General features: G+C 31.5%; 3 protein-coding genes across 15 annotated transcripts; 1 reads left to right on the top strand and 2 right to left on the bottom strand.

Moving 5' to 3' along the window:
- Positions 1-255: 255 nt before the first annotated feature.
- Positions 256-11,012, bottom strand: LOC124825468 (carbonic anhydrase 2-like). Of its 5 annotated transcripts, XM_088093885.1 has the most exons (10): positions 10,854-11,012; positions 10,398-10,486; positions 5,814-5,875; positions 5,466-5,606; positions 4,402-4,450; positions 3,725-3,841; positions 3,553-3,606; positions 2,565-2,650; positions 1,451-1,556; positions 256-793 (listed from the first exon to the last, which is right to left on the bottom strand). In XM_088093885.1, the coding sequence occupies exons 2-10, from the start codon at positions 10,452-10,454 to the stop codon at positions 629-631; spliced, it is 837 nt and encodes a 278-aa protein (XP_087950011.1). In that variant the 5' UTR covers positions 10,455-10,486; positions 10,854-11,012; the 3' UTR covers positions 256-628. The 5 variants fall into 5 exon arrangements, with proteins under 5 accessions (XP_087950011.1, XP_087950010.1, XP_087950012.1 ...); XM_088093884.1 differs by lacking the exon at positions 10,854-11,012 and having other exon boundaries at positions 10,398-10,556; XM_088093886.1 differs by lacking the exon at positions 10,854-11,012 and having other exon boundaries at positions 5,814-5,885; positions 10,398-10,457.
- Positions 11,013-15,801: 4,789 nt separating this feature from the next.
- AMSH2 (associated molecule with the SH3 domain of STAM 2) lies at positions 15,802-25,116 on the top strand. 9 transcript variants are annotated; one of them, XM_088094567.1, is made up of 12 exons: positions 15,802-15,933; positions 16,018-16,100; positions 16,593-16,637; positions 16,724-16,761; positions 16,948-17,230; positions 17,405-17,494; positions 18,214-18,276; positions 18,404-18,478; positions 18,571-18,633; positions 19,168-19,220; positions 19,640-19,789; positions 21,607-21,858. In XM_088094567.1, exons 3-12 carry the CDS (start codon positions 16,593-16,595, stop codon positions 21,701-21,703), a joined length of 957 nt encoding a protein of 318 aa, XP_087950693.1. In that variant the 5' UTR covers positions 15,802-15,933; positions 16,018-16,100; the 3' UTR covers positions 21,704-21,858. The 9 variants fall into 9 exon arrangements, with proteins under 9 accessions (XP_087950693.1, XP_047154026.2, XP_087950696.1 ...); XM_047298070.2 differs by having other exon boundaries at positions 16,018-16,193; XM_088094570.1 differs by lacking the exons at positions 15,802-15,933; positions 21,607-21,858 and adding an exon at positions 25,059-25,116 and having other exon boundaries at positions 15,940-16,100.
- On the bottom strand, positions 23,894-24,945 carry LOC124825466 (uncharacterized). The gene has a single exon (XM_088094574.1). The coding sequence runs from the start codon at positions 24,827-24,829 to the stop codon at positions 24,047-24,049; it is 783 nt and encodes a 260-aa protein (XP_087950700.1). The 5' UTR covers positions 24,830-24,945; the 3' UTR covers positions 23,894-24,046.
- Positions 25,117-26,128: the final 1,012 nt, after the last annotated feature.

Below are 26,128 nucleotides of genomic sequence, written 5' to 3'. Positions count from 1 at the left end.
TCATTCATAGCATCCAATTGTATCCAACAATGAAAAAAAATCATATTAGTAAGAATCAGATTTGATTGTTCTGAAGTAAAGATTAATAGTTAAGATTTCAAAACATTTATAATTTATTATGCCTACAATTATTTTTCATGAATAACTTACATTACTTTCTAAGAAGTTCCTCCCATCCATGGAATCAGGTTCAGAAAGAAAATCAAAGTAGGAAGGCTAAACTGATATATAAAGTCATTGATACATCAGCCAAAATGAAAATAAATAACAAATGTATTATTCATAACAGAGATGATGATAATGATACTTTGGTGGAAATCAAAACCAGTTTACTAGTTACTACTATTACTACCTCACAGACCATTATTCTTTCTGAATGTCTGAATCTTTTCTATGGAAACCCTCAGCAAAAGTGTACATATAGTGCAGCTTTGCAGTGAATTTTTTACTGGATTTTTCAGTGCTGTTCTTATGTTTAGTCTTTAAAATACACTTATTTTGATGTTTTAAAATAAACTAAAAAAGAATTAATATATATTAATATCAGCGTATTTTTTATTTTCTGCAAAAGAACAGCACTGAAAAAAAAACAGCAAAGAATCTAGACTCACTGCTGAAAAGAAAAATCTTAAATAGATATAGAGGGCAAAAGCTTGTAGTTCAAATCCCAGAGTTCAAAAGTGCCATTAACGAAATCATAATGTGCTCCTTTCAAAGCTAGAGATTTGTTCTCCACACCAGCTCTAACAAAAGGATAACTTAACAGATTCCCCAGTGACACATTCACAGCTTCCTGCATTGGAAATTACAAGTAAAGACTATTAAAATTTTTAAAAGTGACCCTAAATTTAATGATAAATAGAGACAGTTAAAAAAATAAAATAAGATTTAAGTGGGAAAGGAAGGATATTTAACAAGAAAAGAAATAAGTAGAAAGACAAATTACTTTTTATACAAGTCATTTTCTTATTTTACTTTCAATTATATTTTAAAATAAAATATTAGTTTTGGTATATATATTTCATTGTCCCAAGTTGGACGTAACAAAAAAAATTTTCTAGTGTATACTTCATTGTCCGAGTAACATAACAAAGAAAATCATTACAAAAAATGTACATAATACCTAAAGTAACAAACCTTTTTCAGCCTAAATAATCCCACTAATACACAAAACATAAAATAAAGGGTGACTTGACTACCAACATAAACATATTAAATAAATAAAAAAAGAAAAGACGAAAATATATATTTTATTTTAAATATATAAAATTAAAATTATAACCATGAAATTCTAACTCGTTAAAATAAGATAATGTATAAAAAACATAATATCTATATTTCTGCCAATTATAATAAAATAAAATATACCTATAGTTATGAATGCATAATTAATTATTTTATAAAGAAACATTTAAACTGACTTATTCTAATGTAAGGATAATTTACTTACCTTCTCACAGTTAGTGCACTGCTCTTCGAAGCTTAATGCACTTGTTTCTGTTTTAATCTTGGACCTTGCTGGTGTACATATTTGGACCCATTGCTCTATGAATTCACTGAAACATTACAGAGGAAAGAAACGATTTTTAAGGTTATGTTGTCATTTTTTTCTGATGTCACAAAAGATAATAGTTTTGTTCACCAAAATCACTGTGCAGTGATATAATATATTCGTGAGAAGAATCTTGTATGCAAGAATCCAACAACTAGTTAGAGAGGATTTACACTTAAATTCATAAAAAATGGAATCATTCATGTAATATTTTTTTTCTCCTTTCTCATGAATATGCATTGTGATTTGACATGAAAAGTCAGGGGAGCAGTAAAATAAGAAATGCTTCTGCAAGCTATATATAATGTTGGATTATAATTTGTTCTTGGTATATACCCAGCAACATTTCAAAAAGGTTGTTTTTATCTCGATTTGTTAAGCCTTTTCCAATTGTCTCCAATAAGGTAGAATCAACAACAAGGAAAGAATGGTGTACATCACTTTATGTTCACTGTTATAAATGGTGGGATATCAATCATGATTCTACTCAAGTACTAAGCATTTGGAGTAATGCTTTTTACACATTAAATTCTATTTAAAAGTATATGTATCAGACAAAAAGATGAGTTTAAGAAGAAAAAGAAGTGATAAAATAAGTGATTTGATGAAAAAAATATTAACCAAATTGTATTCATATAAAATTATTCTAAAAATATATATTTTACTATAACCTTATATTCTTTCAAGCATATATGTGAAAAAACAATAGTAATCACATACTTGGAAGTTCTGAAAAATTACATAGCTTCACAGTTTAAATTAATTTCATGGTGTGTGTAGCTATTATTCATCCTTCTGGCAAAGTTGTTCAGGACAAAATTTATATACACTTTTTTATGTGCTCTTGGAAATTTTGATTAAAAATGAGCTAAACGAACTGTTGTGAAACAGCATATAAGGTTTATCCAATTATTATTCATTCCTTCTTTTAAGATCCATTAACAATGAGTTAAATCCCTTTTAAGGATGTTCCAAAGAAATCCTAGTAGTAGTCAAAATGTACGAAACTTGCCTTGCAGTGGTCCCATCATCTGGGATAGACATGAGCCCCTTTATACCACCACAGCAACTGTGTCCAATAACTACAATATTCTCCACCTGTATGTTACAATACCCATATTAGAATCTAAAAAAGACAACAAGAATTTGCAAAAAATCATATTCCCGTTTTAGTAAGAGACATATATATATATATATATATATATATATATATATATATATATATATATATATATATATATATATATATATATATATATTTATATATATATATTTATATACACACGCTAACACCAACACAAACATGTGTTCCACTTTCCTCAAACTAGATATTAAAAACGATCAATTTGAAATGAGATGCTGGCATAACTCATACATAATTACGGAAGACAAAAACGTTTTATATTAATTAATAAAATAAAAAGAACATGTTGAATAAATTAAATAAATGAGTAAAGGAGTGAACATATTTATTATATTGGGAATAATGCATAGTGGGAAGGTGTGGTAGATAGGGACTAGATGTTGAGTTATGATTATGAATTTGACTACCACTATGTGAGTAGATAAATGCGTGGTAGTTAGTTCCACGTTTGATGTTTATCATTCTTGGCATTAGCAATATGTGCACCAATTCAAAGATTCCTTAAGCTGTTCATAAACCACTTTCGTAATTTGCTTCATCTAATAGAATAAATGATGCAAGTTGAGATCGATGCGTGTGGATCCCAACAAAATAATGAATAACATAACAAATTGCACCAACCACTAAACTTTTTTCCTGCCGATAAAAAAAACTATACTTTTTCCTTTCACTCGAGAGTTAGCTCAGTTTTTTTTCTTAAGTATATGTTAAAAGTTTTCAATATATTTTAAACTATCAAATCAATATAATCAGTATATATATTTTTGAAAGAAAACAATATTAACAAATTCATCTTTATTAAAATATTTTCATATAAGATAAGCATAGGAGGAACACAATTATGAGAAATAATTACCTTTAAATGCTCGACTGCATATTCAATGGCTGCCCCAGCTCCTGAATACTTTGTCTATGTACAATGAGACAAAGCCAGTAAAAAAATTGTATTGATTTCAAACACCAAAAAAGGGTAACACAAAAGGAAGATGAATTTGGACGACAAATTGTATGTTAGTCAAACGTTAAACCTTATCATACGGTGGAACCATGTTGGCAATGTTTCGGACCACAAAGGCTTCACCGGGTTGGAAATCCAGAATATGGGATGGACAAACTCTCGAGTCCGAGCAGGCAAATACCATAAACTGCATGTGTTCATAGCAATGTTATATAATTGTCATCAGCGGCAACATAAATATATTAAATGAGAAACTCGCTGCCTAAAACAATGATTTAAAAAGTAGATTGCTGGTTGATTCAGTCGAAATACTAAATTAATAGATTGTTTGTTAAATTAGTTAGTCACTAGTTCGACCATATAAAATGGTGTAATACTGTAATATCCAAACTAAGTAGAGATGTTATATTGTGTTCTAAGTTACTATAATTGACTTTGGTCAAAGGATAAGCATATACTATATATATATAATTGAAGAAAAAATGTATAGCTAGTATATAGTGTATGTAGTTGGCTAATAATAGTTAACACATGCTTATGCTGTACAAAAAAGTAAGAATAGAATATTTCATTAATAAATCTGAAAGCAACTATTCCGTTCAAATTTAATTTTGTTTGTCTGTTTTCATGTCGTTATGTTGAAAGTATCAAATTCAATTTCACCAAAAATTAATGTAATCAAAAGGGCAAAAAGGAATGAAGAAAAAGAAGTAACTAGTGAATATGCGAAACAATAACATGACTAACCTTTGGGCTTTGGCCTTTGGCAAGGTCGGCATATAGATCAGGATTTCTCCTGAAAAAATATACGAAGAATCCACCCAAATATCAGAAATTTGTATTTCTCTTAATTACTGGTTAAATTAAAGTAAAAACAGAACATGCCTTAATTTCCGCAATGACAAAGGATTCAACTCAACACGAAAAGTAAAGTGCCATTTTAGCACCAAAAAGAAAACATCATTCGACATTGGCCATCTCATGATTTCCATTTATGTATGGAAAGAAACAACATCTGCTTACGTTTCCACTTAATATTGTAAACATAAAGTTCTACTTTCTATCACTCTTTCCATTTTCTTTTGAGTAGTGTGACGGGAAAGGAATGAAAGAGGAACATTTTAAAAATATTTTTATAGTCATTAATTTCATTTTTTTTATTTTGTTCTTTGATATTATTTTGTATTAAAAATATAACAATTATTGCTTTCAAAAATTAAGGATTAATTTAAGATTTTATTCAATGATAATTAATTATAAAAATTTAATTAGAATATATTGAGGGTGTAAAGTGCAATTTCCAGATGTGTAAAGTAAAAATTTACATTAATATTCGGATTTAATTATTGCTAAAGTAACTTCTCAAAAAAACAATTATCGATGTATAGAACTACTTTTTATTTTAAAATATTTAGAGATAGAATATGATGCTTAGGAAAAGTGTTCAAACTCAAATATCCTAATATAAGATTAAATGAGAGTTTCTACATGCAAAATAATCATGTCAGTATAAAAGTCTTATATGGTCAACTATTTCGAAATTACTGTGTTATATAAATGTTAAAATAATTATTATAAGAGCCAATAAAATTATTATGATAATTCATGATATGATGGTATATTATTCTAACTATTTTATCAAATACTAATTCTTAATATTCTTATGAAGATATTTATTTTGTTGTTGTTGCTAATTTTAAAGGGGCAAAATACAAATTTCTTTCACCATTATTCCATCACAATAATAGCAAATTCTTATCGAGAAGGTTCCTAATTGAATAATGAGATAATAAATGAGGAAAAAGACTTACAAAAATTTCTCATTCCTAAAGGTGATGAAGCCCGTTTTGATCCTCTCCTCCGGGACACAGCGCTTCGCACCGGCAGCCTCAAGCTCCGCCGTCAGCTGCGAGATCTTTAAGGTGGCGACGTCGCCGAGTTCAGCCTTTTCACTGTTAAAAAAAATAACAGAAACCGTTTCACAGCGCGGAAATCAAAGCGCGTACGAGGTGGCGTGGGGCCCGCATAAGAAGAACGAAGAACCACACCACCTACCACCTCCTTCTGAAACGCTCTATCTATCTCTACGTGTGGTCGTGTTTGTCATAAAAGGACAGAGTCAAATGACGAAAAAGGACAGCAATGTTTGTCTGAATTACCTGAGAAGCTTGGTCAGTTTTGCGATTGCTTCGCCGAATGATTCTCCTGCCATCTCTTCCTTCTGTTTTGGTCTCAAACAACACAATATACATTCAGTTAAGTGCAAACCTCAAAATTTTTTCAAAACCACGAAATGATCAATCTCTTCATAAAATTATTTAATAATTAATCGATCAACACACGAATTCTGTCAACAATGAATCAAAATAACTAATCATCTAACAAAAATGATTAGCGAAAATTAAAATTAATCTATCAGCTTAAACGTGAATGGTAGAATATTACGTGATCTGAAACTGGTGGACGAAGAAAAGATGATAATGAACACATATATGTGTATTACCTTCTGAGCTTTCTAAGTTTCTGTTGGACGTACAGGTAGTGGTTAGATTTGGAGGAAAATAAGGATGTTTTTGTTTGTGTGTGTTTCTGTTTCTGTTTGTGATATTATATGCAGATATGAGTATGACGGTTCAGTTTTCGTTGGGCGTGTAGACTGAGCCGAGGGGAATTAGGATTCACCTTTGGTGTGCCACTAAACACGGGTCTTAACTCATCACCAACATCACACATTTTATTTCATTTATTCATCGATAAATAACTCTCTCTTTATATCGTTAATTAGTTCCAATAAAACTTGGTTCAGGTAATTTCTCAATAAAAAATATAATTCAGCCCAAAAATCTCAATGAAAATGATAACTCAGGTTTAATCATTAACAAAAACTTGATGATACTTCGTCAAAATAAATAAATATAATAGAGGGAAAGCAATAAAAATAAGTAATTTTATAAGAAGAAAGAAAAATAGGAAAACAAAAGTTATTATTTTTACTTGTTTTATAAAATTAAAAATGTAATAAAATTAATAATATCGCTTTTATTTTTTAAAAAAATTTCAGTATAAAAAGGCAAAAAAATCATTTATCTCTTTTTCTCCACTGTCTTCAAGTTGACATGAGTTGCTTTGCTCTCATTTTTCTTTTAAAAATCTTCCAAAAGTGATAAAGTAATGGTAGGATAATACTAATTAATTATAAAAGAGTGTGAACTTTTGTATTTTCAGATAAAAAGTTAAAATAAAATATAAAGAATAATAACATCAAATAAATAAATGTAAAAAATTTGTGTGTCAGAAATATTATTTCTGAAAGTAATATAACTTAAAAAAGTAAGAAAAAAAAACCCTTCTTATCCCAGTAGAACTAAAAATTTACGTTCTTGCCAATTTTTCTAACTTTTCTTTTTTATGAACATAGTCATTCAAAATTGATAACTGAAAATTAATAAATGTGCTATCAAGATGTGGAGTTTTGACCTGCAAATATTCTCCATATATTTCACTCAGTATTTAGAGTAAAAATATTTAATTTCTTTGGTTTTCCTTTTATAAGTTCAATAGAGAAAGAAAAAAACATTTAAATATTCATTTTAGTATGATTTTCTGATTAAAATAAAATTTAACCTTTCAAAGTTACATTAAAAAAGATCATGAATCATAAACATTCCGATTTGAATGGAAAAAGCTACAGATATAACTGCATCTAAATTTCAGTATTTTATGTTTGGAAAGATTGGCATGAAAGATTTAATTATTATTGGTATAATTAGATAAAGAAGGGAAAAGGAATGGAGTTTGGTGTGGATAGGGAATCACCCAAACTAGAAGTGTGGTAGAAATGACCAACTATGAGTCATGCATTTCATCAATTAGGACAAATATTACCAAGAATTAAATTATTACATAATATATTTATGTAACATTATTTGTTCAACTTCAACTATGGAATTGTTTTATCATTTTTTTTTATTTTATATTTTTATTGTGATGAAAATTTAAAATTTTTAAGTTAAATTATTCAGGCATATTTTTTTTTAATTTTTTATGTAAAGTGGTCAACCAGATTAATTAATCACTAACCATCTATTGACCCAATGGATTGATTAGGTGAATAATAAGATTTAAATAAGAGAAATGAAAAATGTGACCCAAAAATAATCCCTCTTGTATTTAAAAGTATTACTTTATCACCAAAGTTGACACAATTGACAGTAACATCAGAAAAGAGCGTGATGGATACTTTAAATGCAATTAATTAGCTATTACGATAGCCTATGCTTATACTATATTCAAATGAAATTTCAATTTCAATTTAACAAGAGGAAATTATTAATATTCCACAATTATTATTCTTTATGGAAATTTTATTAAGAGGGAAATTAAAACATTCATTGACTCCATAATTCATTTTAGTTTTCAGTTCAAATTTGAAAAAGAAAAACTGAGACAAATAATTTGTTTACCCCTTTAAAATGATTATATTATATTATTTATTTATTTATTCATATATTTATTTTTTAGTTCAATCACAATTTGTCAGTTAGTAATTATATTTAAGTATTAACTAGTGCAGAAGTATTTAATTATAGTATATTATTTTATTAGTAATTGAACTAAAGTTAATTTTAGAGATTATAAATTAAAATTATTGATATTTAAATTAATATTATAATTCATATTAAAAGTAGGGCTACAATTTTAGATAGAGCTGTCAAAACGGGCCACCTGACCCGACCCGACCCAATCCATCACGGGTTAGTCACTTAGTGAGTCAACCCAACCCGACTCATTTATTAGCCAGCCAGAAAAATTCGAACCCGGCTCGACCCATCACGGGTTGGTGGGTAAACGGGTTGACTCACTGGCTCATTACTCATTTAATTACAATTGTTTTTAAATAAAAATAAATTACAAACTTTCTATAATACAAATCTAAACAAATTTCACTCCCAAATTTCACTCTCAAACATGGGTGTTCAATTAATTTTGAAAATAAGGAACTTAAATAACTTTTTCAAGCAAAAACAAAATAATAAATATTTTTTTATAAAATTAAAATTAAATTTTAATAAAATAAAATTATGTAGGTGGATTGGTTGGTGGGCCAACCCGGCCTACCACGGGTTCAACCCGCATGAGCCGGGTTGAAATTTGACCCGCATAAAAAAAAATACAATTTTTTCTAACCCAACCTAGCTCAAACTCGTGGTGGCCCGGATTGGCTCGCGGATTGTGACCCATTTTGACAGCTCTAATTTTAGAGCACCAAAAATAAAGAATAGTTTTAGTAAAAATAAAACTAAAACTAATATTAGAATTAAAATAGAAATATATCTAAACTAATTGAGTTAAATTAAAATCAACATTAATTACAATTAAGATTAGAGAATTTATTACAACATTTCTTAGAAAAAATGTACTGAAATTTAATATTAGCTAAAATAATATTATAATTAATACTATAAATTATTAATTATTTTTTTAGCTAAACAGATTTTAAATATAAAAGTACACATCATATACGTTCTTTCTATTAAAAGGTTAACATGTACCTATTAAGTTTAAAGATTAGGTTGAAGTATATGATAGACAAAGTGTTGTTATTTTATGTTGTGAAGGTATATTTTTTTTTAATTTTTTTTACATGATTAAGGGTAACTATAAGTCACACATGAGATTGAATTATAATTAAAATTTACTTTTTAACCGTTTATCTTATTATTTTATTTGTTATTAGGTTATTATCAAATTATATATTAATATCTAATCTTACATTCAATCAATCAAAGTATATATGTCTTGACTTGAAGACTGTATTAGAAATTTTACATTAACTTAAAAATGAGGTTAACTTTTAGTATATAAATGAATTTAAATTTTACTTTATAAAACAAATTTAGATTTAAATTATATTTCTTAACAATTTTATAATTTAATGAAATAAAAAAAAATTATATGTCTGTTAGTGGTTTTTGTTTGTAACCTTTATTTGAAAGCAATGGGATGTAGGTAGTGGTATTTGACTATAGAAAAATTATGGGATTTATCTTTTTAGTTCCTTTGTATTATTATCAATACATGTAATGTCTAATACCGTAAATTCACTTAGGGCATAATTTACGTTAGGTATTTAATGATTTTTTATAATCATATTTATTAGATTTCTTCAAGAAATTAATTTAGTTAAATTTTAAGTATTAGTAAAAATGAAGTTTTGAGTATTGTTACTAAATATACTACATTGAATTTGAATTGTCAAAATTCTTGAAAATAGTTAAAACTTCAAATTTTTATAAAAAGCACATTTGTTATTTTATACATGCTACAAAGAAATTAAATTTAATAAATGATGAATTAAATTCTAAGTCTCTCGTAAATTTATATACTTTTAATTGAATTTTATTCAACTATTTAAAAATTTCCATATTTTTTAATAATATATTATATCGTCATTTTATTTTCTTATTTTATATATTGAGAAATATAATTATTTTAGTTAATATAAAATAATATTAGAATAAAAAAAATTTCTTACTATTTTACCTCAAGATAGAGATGAGCAAATAATATAACAGTAATTATATCATTCAATTAATGAAAAGAAGTTAAATAATAATAATTTAATTAAAAAATAGTAAAGGTTTTAAATATTCAACCAACAATATATTTTTAATAAAAAGTGAATTAAAAATATATAAAGAAAAGTAAAATTGAATAAAATGTTTAATAAATGAAAAAAATACCGAGTCAATCTTGGTCGTGCAACAGAGCATCATACACTTTTTGAATGCACCAGCCATGCTTCTGTTTGCACTGCAGAATCCTCTTTTCCCTGTCATGCACACACAAACCAATCTTCTCAACATACTTCCCAACTTGCAATTCATAATCGTAAAAAGACCAACATCAACTTGTGCTATAGCAAATTGAAAACCACACAAAATTAATTTCTTTGTGGGCTCAAAAACAGTAAAATTTTAATAATCAGCATAAAGTTTATATAAAAGTTGAGTAGTCTTGTGTCTGAGTAACAGTTACACTAAAATATAAGTTAGAACTTAACATGTTTGAAAATTCTGATACACATTCTCAAAGTATAAAAGGCATGACAGCACTTTGTTGGAAAATGCAAACTTTGAAGGCAAATCCACATGCAGTACATATTAAAGCAGAAAATTGGTGAAGTTGTATGTTGTGACCTTCTTCTGGTTATGTAGACTTTGAGAAATTTAGAGGAAAAAAGTAAAGGAAGTAGCAAAAGTTAATTCTGTGAAGGAATGAGAGAAAGATAGTGGCTAAATGGTAAGGGAATGGGTTTGAAAAATGGGCACAGAAAAAGAAGGGAGAATGAGAATGAAAAATGAGTTTGAAGGGAATCACTTATTTACCAAAAGATGATAAAGAAAGCGAAAGGTAAGTTAATATTAGGACACTGCTTTCTTATCTCAATTCTCAAAGCTAATATGAGTGAAGAAGAATGTTAGCTACATCATCATGCATGTGTGAGAGGTCACCGATGTTGCATAAATTTCTTTTCTTTTTTATAGGAAATAGAATATTTTCTGAATATGATTTCACACCGTTGCTAATTTTGTCTTCTAATGCATTTGAATGAATGGATCATGTTTCTGTCGTCCCTTCAAAATTTCACTTTATTTTATTCCTATTGGCCAAAATTTCATTGTCTTGGTCTTGCATATGAATAATATATATATTTTTTTTTAAAATATTACGTCAACCATTAATAATAATTAATAATAATGTGAGTGTAGAGTACATAAGTCACTCTAAACCTGTAGGGTGTACTAAAATATAGATACGAGGTAAAATCAATAATTTTGTATTTAATGTGACATTAATATTTGAATTGTCGAATTTTTATTAATTTTGACATTTTCATGTAATCTCCAAATATTAAAAACAAAAACACAAACAAATAATGACGTAAAAACGAATAGTTAAACTTAGTATTCAAATACTTTTGCAATCTATAAAACTTGTTGACACCTTCACACCCGAAACATTTAGTTTTATTAAAAATATTATGATATAAAATATAACTTAAGCAGATTAATGCAATGAAAATAAAAAGAGAAGCTATTAATAAAATATGCAGAAACTTATTGGCTAGAATGCATGCTCATCTCTATAATTAGATCTTTATAATATCTGTTGCATAATAAGTTTATTAAATTTTGTGAGAATATATTATGATAACTCTTCATCAATGATTTTATGCATTTTCTTTATCTCTTAACCACTGTAAGATCTCGGAAATTTAACCCAAACCCTACCTGTTTAATCTCATTTAATGCGCCCAAAACCCTGTTCAGATTCATTTAAAACACACCCAAAACTCTGCACACTGACGCCAGGTGTCAAGAATGGAAGATTCAAAAATCAGTAAGTGGAGAACAGGTGTCCATAAGAGAGTGCACGTCCGTTGGACGTGGGGTAGACAAAAATGATTTTCTGAACAACCCTGTTCACTCTCCTCTGCATGCACTTCTCCTTCCCAACTCTGACTTTCCATTTCCTCCTCCTTCTCTCTAGAAATTCCCCTTCTCACTCTACTGTAGCTCACTCTTCTCTGCTCCGATCACCGTTCAGGCACCGTAGAAGGATTCCCGACGTCGTGAGCTTCATTCTGGACCGAACAGTTCCAAATTCTGAAACTGGTAAGTTTCTCTTCTTCGTCGAGCGTTCTTTTGTTACATGCAAAGCCAAATTCTGGTTGCATGAAGGGGTATAGTCTAAGTTATTCTTGATTTTATATGGTTAGATTTAGTTGGAAGAATTAAGTGATCTTTGAGGGTAGAAAGCTGTAGACGGGCGAACCCAAAATCTTACGTTTAGAACGTTTCACTCACTGATCCAGGTAAGGGAAGCTTATTTAATTTAATTGACATTTGTATGTTGTCTTACTGTATGAACGTCCGTTATTTGAAGGAATGAATATGATGCATGCTGCTTGATATGTATGATGATGGTTGATATGTATGAATGTGAATATGAGTAATCATTTTGGAGTATGAATTATTAATGTGGAATTCTATAAAGTATGTAAATTGATATTTGATATGAATTCATAAGGTATGAACTGATATGTTGAAAACTTGAGTTGAAAATAGATGAAATTCTGAATATGAAATTCTCATTATGATAATGTACGTTCGTAATCGAACGGTTCTCTACCGTTCGGTTTGTTCTAGTAAACTGTTTTAAAATGGAACTCTTTCATTTGGAGAGAATTCTAGTCGAGAACGAGCGTCCTCATGTGGAAATACTATGTTTGAGCGTTCAGCTCAGCATAGTTGTACCCTGATATCTGAAATAGAGTAATACATATATATATATATACCCTCTTACTTTAAGATTAGTAGCGCTCGGTCTTACACCTAGCGTCCGTACTAAGTAGTGCTCGGTTTTATACATAGCGCTGGTATTGAGTAGTGCTCGGTCTTATACCAAGCGCTCGTACTATTGTATAATCAATCTTGATAAAATAGCGTTCGTCCAATTGTAGTAATACTTTCTTTTACCATGTTCGGTCATTTACTAGCATTGGATTTCCGTATGTGAACTATTCCAAATATGGTCCTTAACATCATGAATATTCTTCTTGCATTGGATTCGGCCTAAGGCCTCCATACTTGATTTATTTCTTAAGTATTGGTTTGAACTCAAGAGAGTCAGTTCATTCAACTGACTCACGTGGTAAATACCGTTCATCACATATTGCACTATTTTACTCGGTTCATTTCGTAAATCCAAAAGTAACTCTCTTCGTCTTATTCTGTTCTGAACGGGAGAATCATCGATCTCTTTCTTATCGTTCGTCCTCGTTCTGAAGAGGGATGAACGTTCGCTATTTTATGTCCTTGTAACTAATGATGAAATTGATAATAAAGTGGAAGATTATGAAGGATGAACAGTATATGAGATGAATAAACGGTTGTGGTTTTTGAAAGAGCGTTCCAGGGAGGAACGACTCATGTATTGAATATTGGGATTGGTAAAGTATGACTGTGGTTATGCTAATGCTGGCAGTTCATCCTGATGTTCCGTGAGTACTCGTCCTCACTTAGAGGGGGTAGGTCATGTGTGGGAACGGCAGGAGGTCCTAGTCCTTAGGGGTACTTTGGATAGGGCTAACCTTGGGTGGCAGTTGTTGAGTGTATCCCAGTTACTACATCACCCGGGTGCAAGAACGCCTGTAGCTACACAGATTCATACAGTCCGGACGGTCTGTCTAGTGATAGTTTTCGTATCGTTATATATATGTTGAACTATTCTTGTGTTGTTGGAATGTTTAATTTATATGTTGATGTGTGAATTAAATTACATAAGCTTACCCTGTGTTTTCCTTGTGTTGTCTCGTCCTTGTACGTCCGTCTTGTCATTGCAATGATCATCTGTGTGGATGTGAGCAGAAGGTGAAGCATTGTTGGAAGACGTGATTGAAGAGGAGAATCTGGTGGACGTTGAAGTCAAGGCCGAACCTTAGGTCGTTCGGTGGTATTAGATGTTAGTTGTTTTGTAAACGATCGTTCGGTAATTGGTTTTGTAAAACCGTTCGATCCTGACTCTTTCTTATTTCTGTAATATTGTAAATTAACTCTGCACTTAACGTCGTTCGGTTTTTGAACGTTGGTATTAGTGTAAGACTGCACTGATTGATTATGAAATGTAATTAATTCTATTATATGGTTATTACTGTATTTTTGGGATGTTACAACCACTAATCTGATTTCTCATATTATTATTAGTTGTTTGATTAAAAGGTAAATCACTAAAAGGGGTTTAGAAGGAGAAACTAAGTTTTCTGAATTTCAAGTTTTTATATGTTTTAATGTATTTGTATTCATGTAATTGAATCGAATTTTATTGACCTATCTACTTCTTTTAATTTTTGTTTTAGAAATTATCAATCTTTTGTTTTTGTCTGTATCATATCGTTCTTTGTTATAAAAATGTGAATCTTATTTTTAAGAGTAGGAATATTCTAATGGACTAAATAAAAATGCAATATTAATTCTAAGGGTTAAATATGTTTTTCGTCCCTTAAGTATCACTCGATTTTGGTTTTAGTCTCTACTCGAAACTTTGATGGTTTTTAGTCCTCATAGTTTTGAAACTCTTACTATTAGTCCTTAAAATTGTACGACGTTAACTTTTAGTAGATGTGACTAACGGCCAGCCCACGTGTGATGTCACCTTCCTTGACTACTTTTAATTGACGTGGCAGTAAAGGTGTGGTGGTCGGTCGACCTGGTGGGTAGTCGGCCACTCGGTCTGGTGGTCGGCATGGTGGTCTTTGCCCATAACCGTTCGGCTTTTTCCCAACACCGTTCGGTCTTTCATGTATTGCACTCCATCCGTCACCATAACCCTTCGGTCTGTGCTCAACACTGTTCGGTCTTTGCTCAATACCGTTCGGTCTTTGCTCAATACCCTTCGGTCTTTCATATATTGCACTCCACCCGTCACCATAACCGTTCGGTCTTTAACCAACACCGCTCGGTTTTTGCGTAACACCGCTCGGTCTTTGACCAATACCGTTCGGTCTTTGCCCAATACCATTCGGTCTTTCATATATTGCACTTCACACGTCACCATAACCGTTCGGTCTTTACCCAATACCATTCGGTCTTTGCCCAATACCCACCAGGCCAACCGACCACCACACTTTTACTGTCACGTCAATTAAAAGTAGTCAGGGAAGGTGGCATCACACGTGGGCTGGCCGTTAGCCACATATACTAAAAGTTAACGCCGTACAATTTTAAGGACTAATAGTAAGAGTTTCAAAACTATGAGAACTAAAAACCATCAAAGTTTCGAGTAGGGACTAAAACCAAAATCGTGTGATAGGAAGAAAAAACATATTTAACCCTAATTCTAACTACAAAAGACAAAACACACTATGACCAGAAAGTAAAAAATGAAAAATAATAATTTTAATTTTTTTTATAAAACCTCTAATGAAAAATAAAATAAATTTTTTCATATATTGAAATTAGTTATTGAAAATTTATAATTTAAAAAACAATGCGAGAGTTTAAGATAAAAAATTATTTTATTTTTCTCTATTGAAGACAGTTATAAAAAATCTTGTCCTAACATATGCTGACTGTAACGTTGTCATGACATTATCATGATTATAAGAATTTAAAGATATTATCTTGTCCTTGAAACGAAACAAACAATATGCTGCGCAGTTTTCTACCTAACAGTTCAAATTTATTTATATAATACAATTTGCAGGATTGAGATTATGTAAGGTCTTCTGAAAATCTCAGATGAAATTTATAAATATATTTGCCTTGTCTAAGAAGTTTGATATTTTTACTGTTGATTCAGAGGCAGATTCTATCAAAGGTGCACGTGCATCGTAGCAACTTAATCATTCATCTCAGTTGATAAAAGAAAAACTTCACTGGAAGGTACCATATATTAATCCCTTCCTTTAGTTTCATCTGCTATACCAGAGTGCCAGAAACAAATTAACAGATTTTTAGCCAAAACAAGAAAAAAAGGTAAGTGTGTATGAAAGAAAACATGGATTTGATCATCTTTACAAGAAAAAGGTTGGGAAACAGAATAATTTTACAAATAGAGGGTTCTCGCAATTCATTTATAGTTGAAAATGTACAGAAAACCCTTTTTTTTTTCTAGTCACTCTTTTTGATTGTGTTGCATGAGATTATTTTATTTGTTCGAGGGTAGATTAATCTGGATCTCGTAATTAGCAACCTTTTAGTGCCTAGGTTTGAATTCTTCTGCTCATAAAGGGATTACCCTTGGGCTGTGAAAGGAGAGGTAAAAGTACTTGGGTTTGATGTGAAAAAGAAGATATAGTATATGATTCTCTACTTTTTATGTGTTTTTGAATCTTCAAAATTTACAATTTGATTGTTCAACTATTGATCTCTCAGATGTACAAACAGTCTAATGAAGAACAGGGTGTAAGTAACAGGAAGGTAAAGGCTGCACATCCTCCAACCCCCTTTTTCCTTTTTAACTTACATTTGGTGAACTTCATCATTTATAGGACTTTGTATGGCAGGTTAGAAACTGTGATGCTGCAGAGAGCAGTTTTCAAAGGTATGAATATAATATTCAATATCTTCTACCTCGTACTTCATCTTTTTTGGGTTTAGGGTTTAGGAATGGTTTTTCCAAGTTTCCTAGAACTTCCTGAAACCTGCACAGATTGTAGGTGTTGTTAGAAACATAGACTATAATATCTTAACATACAAAATTATTTTTTTCTGTACGGATTGAATGCAGCATGAATGTTGATGATGTGGATCCATCTGGGTGTTCATCATTCCAATTAAGAAATCTGAGTTGCTGCTCATTGGTTTGTAAACCAAGTGCTCCTAAGACAGCCAACAGATACTTCATGCTTCATAAAGTAACTCAGTCCTGGCCTTCCCCTGCCTTGAGTTTTGTGGAGAGAGTGCCCCAGGATGCACAAAGTTCTCATGTTACAGTTTTTAATTCAGGTGATGGATCCTCAAAATCAGATAACGAGTCAACCTCGTCTAAGAGCATGCGGGATGTTCATATTGTAAGAACTTAGAACCACTCATGCATGTCTGAACCTATCTCACTGAACATCAAAACTGTCTATTTTCAAATCTGTGGCACTGCTGGACTGGTACTTTATGTGATGAACATCATAGAGACCCTTGACTATTGCAGACTACTTATGTTTAATAAGTATTCATTTTGTGTTTTCCAGTCAATGCGGTTGATGGAGGACTTTCTAGATCTTGCTAAAGAAAATACAGAAAAGGATTTGGAAACTTGTGGTATACTTGGTGCCTATCTTGTAAGAATCATTGTAAAACCATAACTTCGTATTTGGCTTGTCATCATAAAATGAATACAGAGATATTGGGCCTGTGTGTTGTCATTTTTCTTGTAAAAGAAACACCTTTTCTTTTTTCAGTTTTGCAGGTATTAGTCTCAACTTATCAAGATAATGGGAAACTAAAAAGAATATAAAACTGAATGAGAAAATATTTTGAAAAACTTGGCTTATCATACAATTAGCTGCTTCTTTTAAAAGAAAATATTGTAAACAAACATAAAGTAGCTTCTGGATTTTTAATACAATTAGCTGCTTCTTTTAAAAGAAAATATTGTAAACAAACATAAAGTAGCTTCTGGATTTTTAAAAATATCTAAACGTAAACATAATCACTAGAATCACTTTTTTAAAAAAACCGTATAACTAATTAACTATATACATCAGATTATCTAGCTCTATTAGATTATGTTATTATCAGAACATTTCCACTAAAGAGCAGTGAGTCATACCTCCTGCATAATCACTCCTTATTTTGTGTCTTTTCGTACATGAATACGCAAGATTATTTGTTAGTACTTTATATCTTGTATGATTCTTTTCAACTTTTTGTTAATGGTATTTAATAGATTTATATCTGCCAAGGTGGTGTGTTATGGAAAAGAAATGAAGAGCCTGATTTGATCAAATGTATTACAGAATTTCAAACTGATACTTGATCATATCCTTCAATTTTCCAGGAGAAGGGAACCCTCTATATGACTACTCTGATTATACCAAAGCAGGAATCTGCTTCCAATTCTGTTAGTATCTGGATCTCAGCGTTACATTCCTCTCACCTACGGCTTTAAAATGTTTTGGTATATATTTTCAAGAGGGCACGATTTTAGTATTAATTGTTTTGTTGCTATCTTGATAACTGAATCACAGTGTCAAGCTACGAATGAGGAGGAAGTTTTCAAAATTCTAAATGAAAGAACCCTTTATCCTGTAGGATGGATTCATGTATGTCTTCCTATCTTTTCACTAATGCTAATTAAGAGTGGAGGTTTTCTCTGGTAAGATTTCTCTAACCCTTTTCTTCAAAAAACTTTCAGACACATCCTTCTCAAAGTTGTTTCATGTCATCTGTGGATCTTCACACTCAATATTCCTACCAGGTGACTGATCCATGTATTTTGTGTTATTAATTATGATCTGTGGATCTGCATTTTTCTTGTAAAAGCATTTCTTTGTTCAACTATTGTCTCCTTGTTTCAGCATTTAAACTATGATCTCCTTTAAGGATACATGTTACTTTTGTCATCAAAGTTTTCATATGCACCATGGTTGCATTAAATAGTTGACAAATTCAAATATAATTTGTCGCACATCCTCTATGGTTTTGGTTGCAGTCAGTGATTAGAGCCAGGTTTGGGATAAGAAGACTTATAAAGAAGATGCTGTAGTCTGTATATGATGGCAACATATGGATACTTAATTCTTTCTGTAAAGTTGAATTGTATATGTGTGTATTAGGAAAGTACAATCGCAAAAGTTTTCCTTTAACAAAAGAACTTAAAATGGTTTGCAGGTGATAATTATAAACAACCTAACTATTAAAACTTGAATGGATATTTACTCTAAATATAGTCTCGTTCTATTTTCTTTCTCCAGACAAATTTTGGACTCACAGTTTGGTGTTATTTTATCAGATGATGATTCCTGAGGCATTTGCCATTGTCTTGGCACCAAATGATAAATTAAGGTCTGCCTACTGTCTTTTGTTCTACAATAAAGACAAATTCTGTAATTCCTGTTCATCTTTGTGTTTGTATGTTTTAACTGTTGTCTTTCACCTAAAATTTGGATATCTACTGTTTTGTACTTAAATGTTCTATCTTCTTTTCTTCCCTTTCCTTTTTAAAAGTAATTCCTTACTCCAATAATTTCATCCAACTTTCATTTTGAGATAATAAGGGAGCTGAATGAATGTAAGATATTTTGAAGAAAACCAGAATAGATGTTCCTCTGAATCTGATTTGGATTATAAACAAACCTAGTGTATATGATGCTAAAAGTACTTGTGGTAGCTTCTGTTGAACCACAATAATAAGCCTAATTCCAATTACCAGAAATGCTATATGAGAAGATATCTGGGAACTCAAATTTAGTAATTTTGTTCAGGAGCTGTGGATTATTTCGTATAGCCGACCCTGAAGGAATGAATATTCTGAAAAATTGCCAGGAGACAGGATTTCATCCACACAAAGAACCAGATAATGGCAACCCTGTGTATGAGCACTGCTCCAATGTGTACAGAAACTCTAATCTAAGGTTTGAAATCTTTGATTTGCGATTAAATTGACATTGAATACAACACTGTATAATATGACAGATTCAAGTGTTCTGAAAGAACAACACTGTATAATATAACAGATTCAGTCACCTTTAAATTTCTTAAAAAAATAACAATAAATTCACTCTTAAATCCAATATATTTATTTACTCTTTTCTCTTAGGCTTAATTACCTACTTAGTCCTCATGTTCGGAGGTAATTTGCTGTTTAGTACCCGGTTTTAAAAATGTAGGCATTTGATACCTATGTTTTGAAATTTGTATCAATTGAATCCTACCTACTTAACGCCGTTATAAATCTAACGTTTTTTCTGACTGTGTATGTGATTTGTGGACGAGCGGTTATGGACGAGCGTTCGCTTCGTTGGACGAGCGTTCGCTTCGTTGGACGAGCGTTCGCTTCGTTGGACGAGCGTCCTCTTCTGCCTGACTGGGCGTTCGCTTCGCTGGACGAGCGTCCTCTTCTGCCTCGCTGGACGAGCGTCCTCTTCGCTGGACGATCGTCCTCGTCGCTCGTCCACAAACGCTCGTCCACAAATCACATACACAGTCAGAAAAACGTTAGATTTATAACGGCGTTAAGTGGGTAGGATTCAATTGATACAAATTTCAAAACATAGGTATCAAATGCCTACATTTTTAAAACCGGGTACTAAACAGCAAATTACCTCCGAACATGGGGACTAAGTAGGTAATTAAGCCTTTCTCTTAAATCCATCCGTGTACACAACCTAATTTCACTTTGAATTACAGAAGGTTGAAGTTATTGCAATAAGTCGTCGGGTGTTGCTCCCTCCACCTCCACAGCCTTCTCCCTCCACCTCCCCAATTATCTTTAATTCCAATTATATCCTTAAAGTTAAAATTTTTTATTTTTATTATTTTAATATTTTAATATTTAAATATAAACTAATATAAATATACATTATTAAAATACATTAAAAAGATATTCAAAAATAATAAATCAAAATATTAAAATATTTAATAAAATAATAACAGAAACATAAAATTAAAACAAAACTTAAACGGATGACATCCTTCAACGGATGTCAACATCCGTTTAAGGCGAAACGGATGTCGACATCCGTTTTGCCTTCAACGGATGTTGACATCCGTTGAAGGATGTCATCCGTTTAGGCTTCGTTTTCATTTTACGTTTTAAGGTTAAAGGATTATTGGAAAGATTATTGGAAGGATTATTGGAAGGGTTTAGGGTTTAGGATTATTGGAAGGATTATGACTACGTACCTGGAGAGGAACCACGACAAGCACATTACACCACAAACGCACTGCACCACGTACTGCACCGAAAGCAAAAGGAAGATTGCTTGATAATTCTTTTCACAATCACTGAACTTTGCAGAAAAATATTTTACTCATATAAGGAACTACTACGTAGGTTATCAGTGAAATATGTTATAAATGAGTAAAATTAAAAAACAATAATTCTAAAAATAAAATCTTACTGAGGGATAAAATTGTAAAGGGGAGGTGGAGGGAGAAGGCTGTGGTGGTGGAGGGAGCAACACCCTAAGTCGTCACACAAGTTAGATAAAATCAAAGTCCAAATCGACTCGGTCCATATGACATTTCTATCTACTTTTAGAACTTGTAAAATGGACAGTCCAACCCAACAACGCAAATATAAAAAATTATAACAATTTAGGCCGTGTTTTTTCCTATATTTCAATCTGCACCCTTATGAGGTGGTGAAATGACTTATTTGTCTTTATGTTATCCCCCTTCATATTCTTCTATATATCTCGCATTTTATCTAGATCCAATTCGATTTCAGGTGTGCCATAACCAACACCATCATCAGCGTCGCCACTACCACCAAGCTTATAACCTCTAGGCTCACCACCTTAACCACTGCCAAGGTTGCCCTATAGTCACCACCTCTAAGTTCACCACTACCAATGTTAATTGTAATGCAATGATATAGAGTCATGTGGATGTTTAGGTATAATCCACACATGTTTGCCACATAAAAATGACTTTAACGTCATTTGTTGCCAAAGACATTTTACATTATATTATAAAATATATAACGAAATTTAGAGACGAAATACAATTTTAGTCACTAATTCGAACACAAAAAAACATATTTAATTTTTATTTGTAAAATATAATGACTAAAAATATCTATAGATTAATTCAACTTAAAATATAAATAAATCAAGTAATTTTTTTACTTCAAATCATATCATTGTTCGACTTAATGTATTTTACAAAATATTAGAATCAACCTATCATATTAAATATGTTTCATTAGTTTCGTACATGACATAATGAATACACTTTAGATTTTTTTTCTAAACCAAACCAAGGTATTAATCAATAACATTTTTTTCTTCACTTTTGATTTATTAATGAATATTGTACTGTACATGACATAGTATTCCTCGCTTACATCAATATTAGTCTTGCCCTAGGATAATATGACACATAACGCAATCAAATACATTCTAAGTGTCTACAACAGTACCATGGTGATTATCACTAAACAGTTTGACTGATAATCTATTGGTCTAGCAGAACTAATGGTATACCGACTACTTTCTAACTTAACAAAATATGATCAAACATTGACTCGAATAAGGTAAATAGACCATTGATTCCAAGTTTGAATTCATCCAAATAAAGACAAACAAATATAATAAATTATGTTATAAATAACACAATCATTAAAGTATTTAATTTTCGTTTTCATTAATTATACTTAATACTTTATTAACATTTGAAGCTAATTTGAAAGAAATATTTTATATATGTACAATGATATGTATCCTACTAATAACGCGTACTAAAAATATAATATTACTTTAAAATTCGAAGATCGAAGAAATTCATAAAATTAAAATCTTTGCAAGCATCTCTTCGACTTTGAAAGAACAAATGTCTTAATAGATGGTTTAGAAAAAAACTCGTCTAAAAAGCAAATATTTGTAGGTTTGAACTTACACGCGCATAAATTATTTTGGGACGCGTAAACAATAATGCGCAAAGATAAATTGTTTGTGGACATAAAGATTTGGCTTGAAAGTACGCACCCTACCCCTCATGCTATGGACGAGTTTCTTAAAAAGTTCGGAGGTAATTAGGTTGTTATTTCCTGTTGCTTATTACTTGAGAAATAAGCATCTCCTAGGAACATTGGAATCTTCTTCCTTTCACAACACAAGAAGAATCGTAGCTGACGTCATATCCGCGTATCGTGATTCGCTTCTTCTGTTGCAACTTCCACGATCCTAATGTCATACACAAATCAATTTATTATCATTTCCACTCGTGGATAAAATATTTTAAATAAACTACTTACACTTTTGTGATAAAAAATAAGCATCTTCACCACTCTCTTTCTAAAATTAGTTAACAAGATTCTCTCTAACAGTTTTTTTTCACGGATTTCTTTTTAAAATATGTTTCATGGAAGAAATTTAAGTAATTAATCTCAATAATTTAAACTGTTAGTCTCAACTTTTAATGGATGTCTTATTTTAAACTTGTTTCAGTTTCTGCTCTGTAAGGAATGAATGGCAAAGAAGCTCTGTGCGTTTTTTGGTCTTTTTTTTTCGTCTGCAAACGCATTAAATACCAAATAAATATATAATTATATTATTAGAATGAACAGATTAAATTATCCTTAATCTTCCCATTATCATATTTGCAGATATGTTTACGTACATCAGTAGTAATTAGTTTAGGTGATGGTGTAATCTCTAAGAATTATAATTAAAAACGAAAATGAATGTTTTGGGAAGTCAAAGTTTGTGTGTTTCTCATTGGGGTTGTCAGTGATGGTTCTGTGTTTACATTTATGCTGGCTGCATGCAGAGGGTGGATCCACCGACGTTTTCGACAGATCATTCATATTTATTATGTCTCTGCTTAAAGTAGTTGAGACAAATATCCTCAAATAAATTATAATGTGTCCTTGTAAACAGTTAGCTATCTTCATTGCAATTCTCTTCTTATTATAATCGTTAACGAAAAACAGTATCGTCGGCAGGCACAAAAGAAAAATAATATTGCTGTTTGCAATTCTCTGGTTATCTCTTTCCACGAAAAAATATAGCAAGTCCAGAAATTTCAACTTTAGAATATTAATTAAATTATAATTACACTATAGCAAGAGATAATTAATTTACTAGTTAGGTTGGAGAACTTCAAACAATTATTTACGTACAAATCAATAAAATTTTTGAATCAATGAGAAGAGAAAAAAATTATTCTCAGTAAGGATGAACATTCCTGCTCAATCCGTGGGAATTGGCGAAGAACCCGAACAGATCTTGCCGGTACGGTAAGTAGGACTTGCGTTTATCGTTCTCTTTCCTTGCTCTGTTCATCACATAATGTTTCTCGTGCGCAGACGACGCTGTCGTTTTCCCCTTCTTCACCTCAACCTTCTTCACCACCACGTTTCTCGCCTTCTCCGCTGGCTTCGCCGCCGGCGCGTGGTTCAAGAACACGAACGTGTCCTTCCCGTCGCTGTTGCTTCGCAGTTTCACGTCGCGGAATCTCCACAGCTTCGAGAATCCCGTGGAGTTGCTCTTCACTGCAGACTTTGGATTCCATTCGCAGTACGATCCCTCCGGCGGCGGAGCCGCCGTAAGTTTGTCCGTCGCCGAAGGCGACGGCAATAGCGACTCTTCCGGATGTTCGACGAATAGAGTTAGCGGAGGGTGGACGCCGCCATCGTAATCATCAGAGAAGAGAAGATCCTGGTTGAAAATAGGAAACAGCGGACGAATCTGGCCGTTGTCGAAGGCGTCGTCGGCGGAGATCGGCGATCCGTCGGAATTCACAAGCATGAAGCTAAATTCCTCCTCGTCCTCTTCTTCGTCTTCGTTTTGTTGTTCTACCTCACCTTCGTTGTGCTCTTCTTCGTTTTTGTGTTCGTCGATTTTGAGCTTTGCAATGAAATCGTGTTCGAACTTTCCAGAAGACTCGGCGAACTCGTGAGAAGAATCCCTAAACACGGAGGGCGTAAGTGAGTGCGAAACGGCTTGCATTTTAGTGAGTGTGCTACGTTTGCGTTTTGAGTTTTGTGCGGTGTTTGGTAAGAAAACTGAAACGTTATAGAGAAGGTTTTTTGAGATGCAGATATTTGGTTGAAGGGTGGGAAGGGGGATGATTGGGTTTATATATGCGGGGTATGAGGTGGAGGGTATTGGAATTGTATGTGGTCTTTTGAATTTCAACTTTCAATAATTTTGGCTTTTTTCGTGTTTTTTTTTTAAGTGTTATCACACGTCGCACGTGGTTGTTCGTTGGTGGAGAATGAAGAACACGTAGACTCGGGTTTTTTTCGTGGGTACTTCGAGAAGGGAAGCGTTGAAGTCCAAATTTGAAAGCTTGATATTGCTTTTGGAAAAGGAAAATATTGTAGGTTCAATATTTAAATTTGTGCATGACTAGTATTGATGATACAGAGTTCACGGGTTATGTAATGATAATTAATGGAAGTGGCAGTTGCTGATCTCAGTGATGACTTTGGTTCACTAACTGGTGTTGCGTAATTGCTGAGGTGATTTTCTTGCTGGTGAAGGTTGTGAACTATTGCCTTAATGACAACACGCACGAAGGGTTTAAAATATCCTTACCTTAATGGATAGTTTTTTTTTTTTCTTTTTAAGAATTTGAAATATTTTATCATTATTCTTCTAGGTAAGAAATTTTAGAAGAAATTCAAATTTTCGAATTTGATTAAAATAATTGGATTATTCAAAATTAAAGAACTTTAATTTCTACTTAAAAAAAGTAAGAATTTGAAATTTGAAGGTCTTAAGTTTAATTATTTGGTTGGTTCCAATTTTAATGAAAACGTTTTAAATTGGTTTTCACTTTATTTTTTGTGTCAACTATATTTTAAAAATTCGTTAAAGTGTTTCAATCAAGTTTTTTCACTTAGTTTTTGAAAATGACATTAAGAGGATAGTGATGTGAGAAAATGAAATGGATACATGTCAAAAAATTTAAATTTGTCGTGGAAATAGAGTTATTTATGTGTCAAGTTATTCTTTTTAATGGAAAAGATGATGATTGTTTTAATTAATGGTGTGAGTTACATCTTCTTCTTCATAGTTGTTGGTGGTTAAAATCTGTGGTCCTCAACATTTGTTGGTTGTTGAAGTCAACTATGTCTCGCAGTTAAGCGTGTTTATCTTTTTCGTGAGGGACATAAGATCACAATGTCTCCTCTCCTAGTGGTTGGTCTAAGGGGTTGGATATAACACCAAATTGCCACTGTGGAGAGGTTGTAGTGTTGAGAGTAGCTAAAACTTTTAAGAATGGTGGGAAACAATTTTGGA

This window comes from Vigna umbellata, chromosome 7 (assembly GCF_029865625.1).
Source record: "Vigna umbellata cultivar VRB3 chromosome 7, Vumbellata_1.0, whole genome shotgun sequence".
NCBI lineage: Eukaryota > Viridiplantae > Streptophyta > Magnoliopsida > Fabales > Fabaceae > Vigna > Vigna umbellata.
The sequence above is the reverse complement of the archived record's forward strand: the minus strand, read 5'-3'. Positions and strand labels throughout refer to the sequence as shown.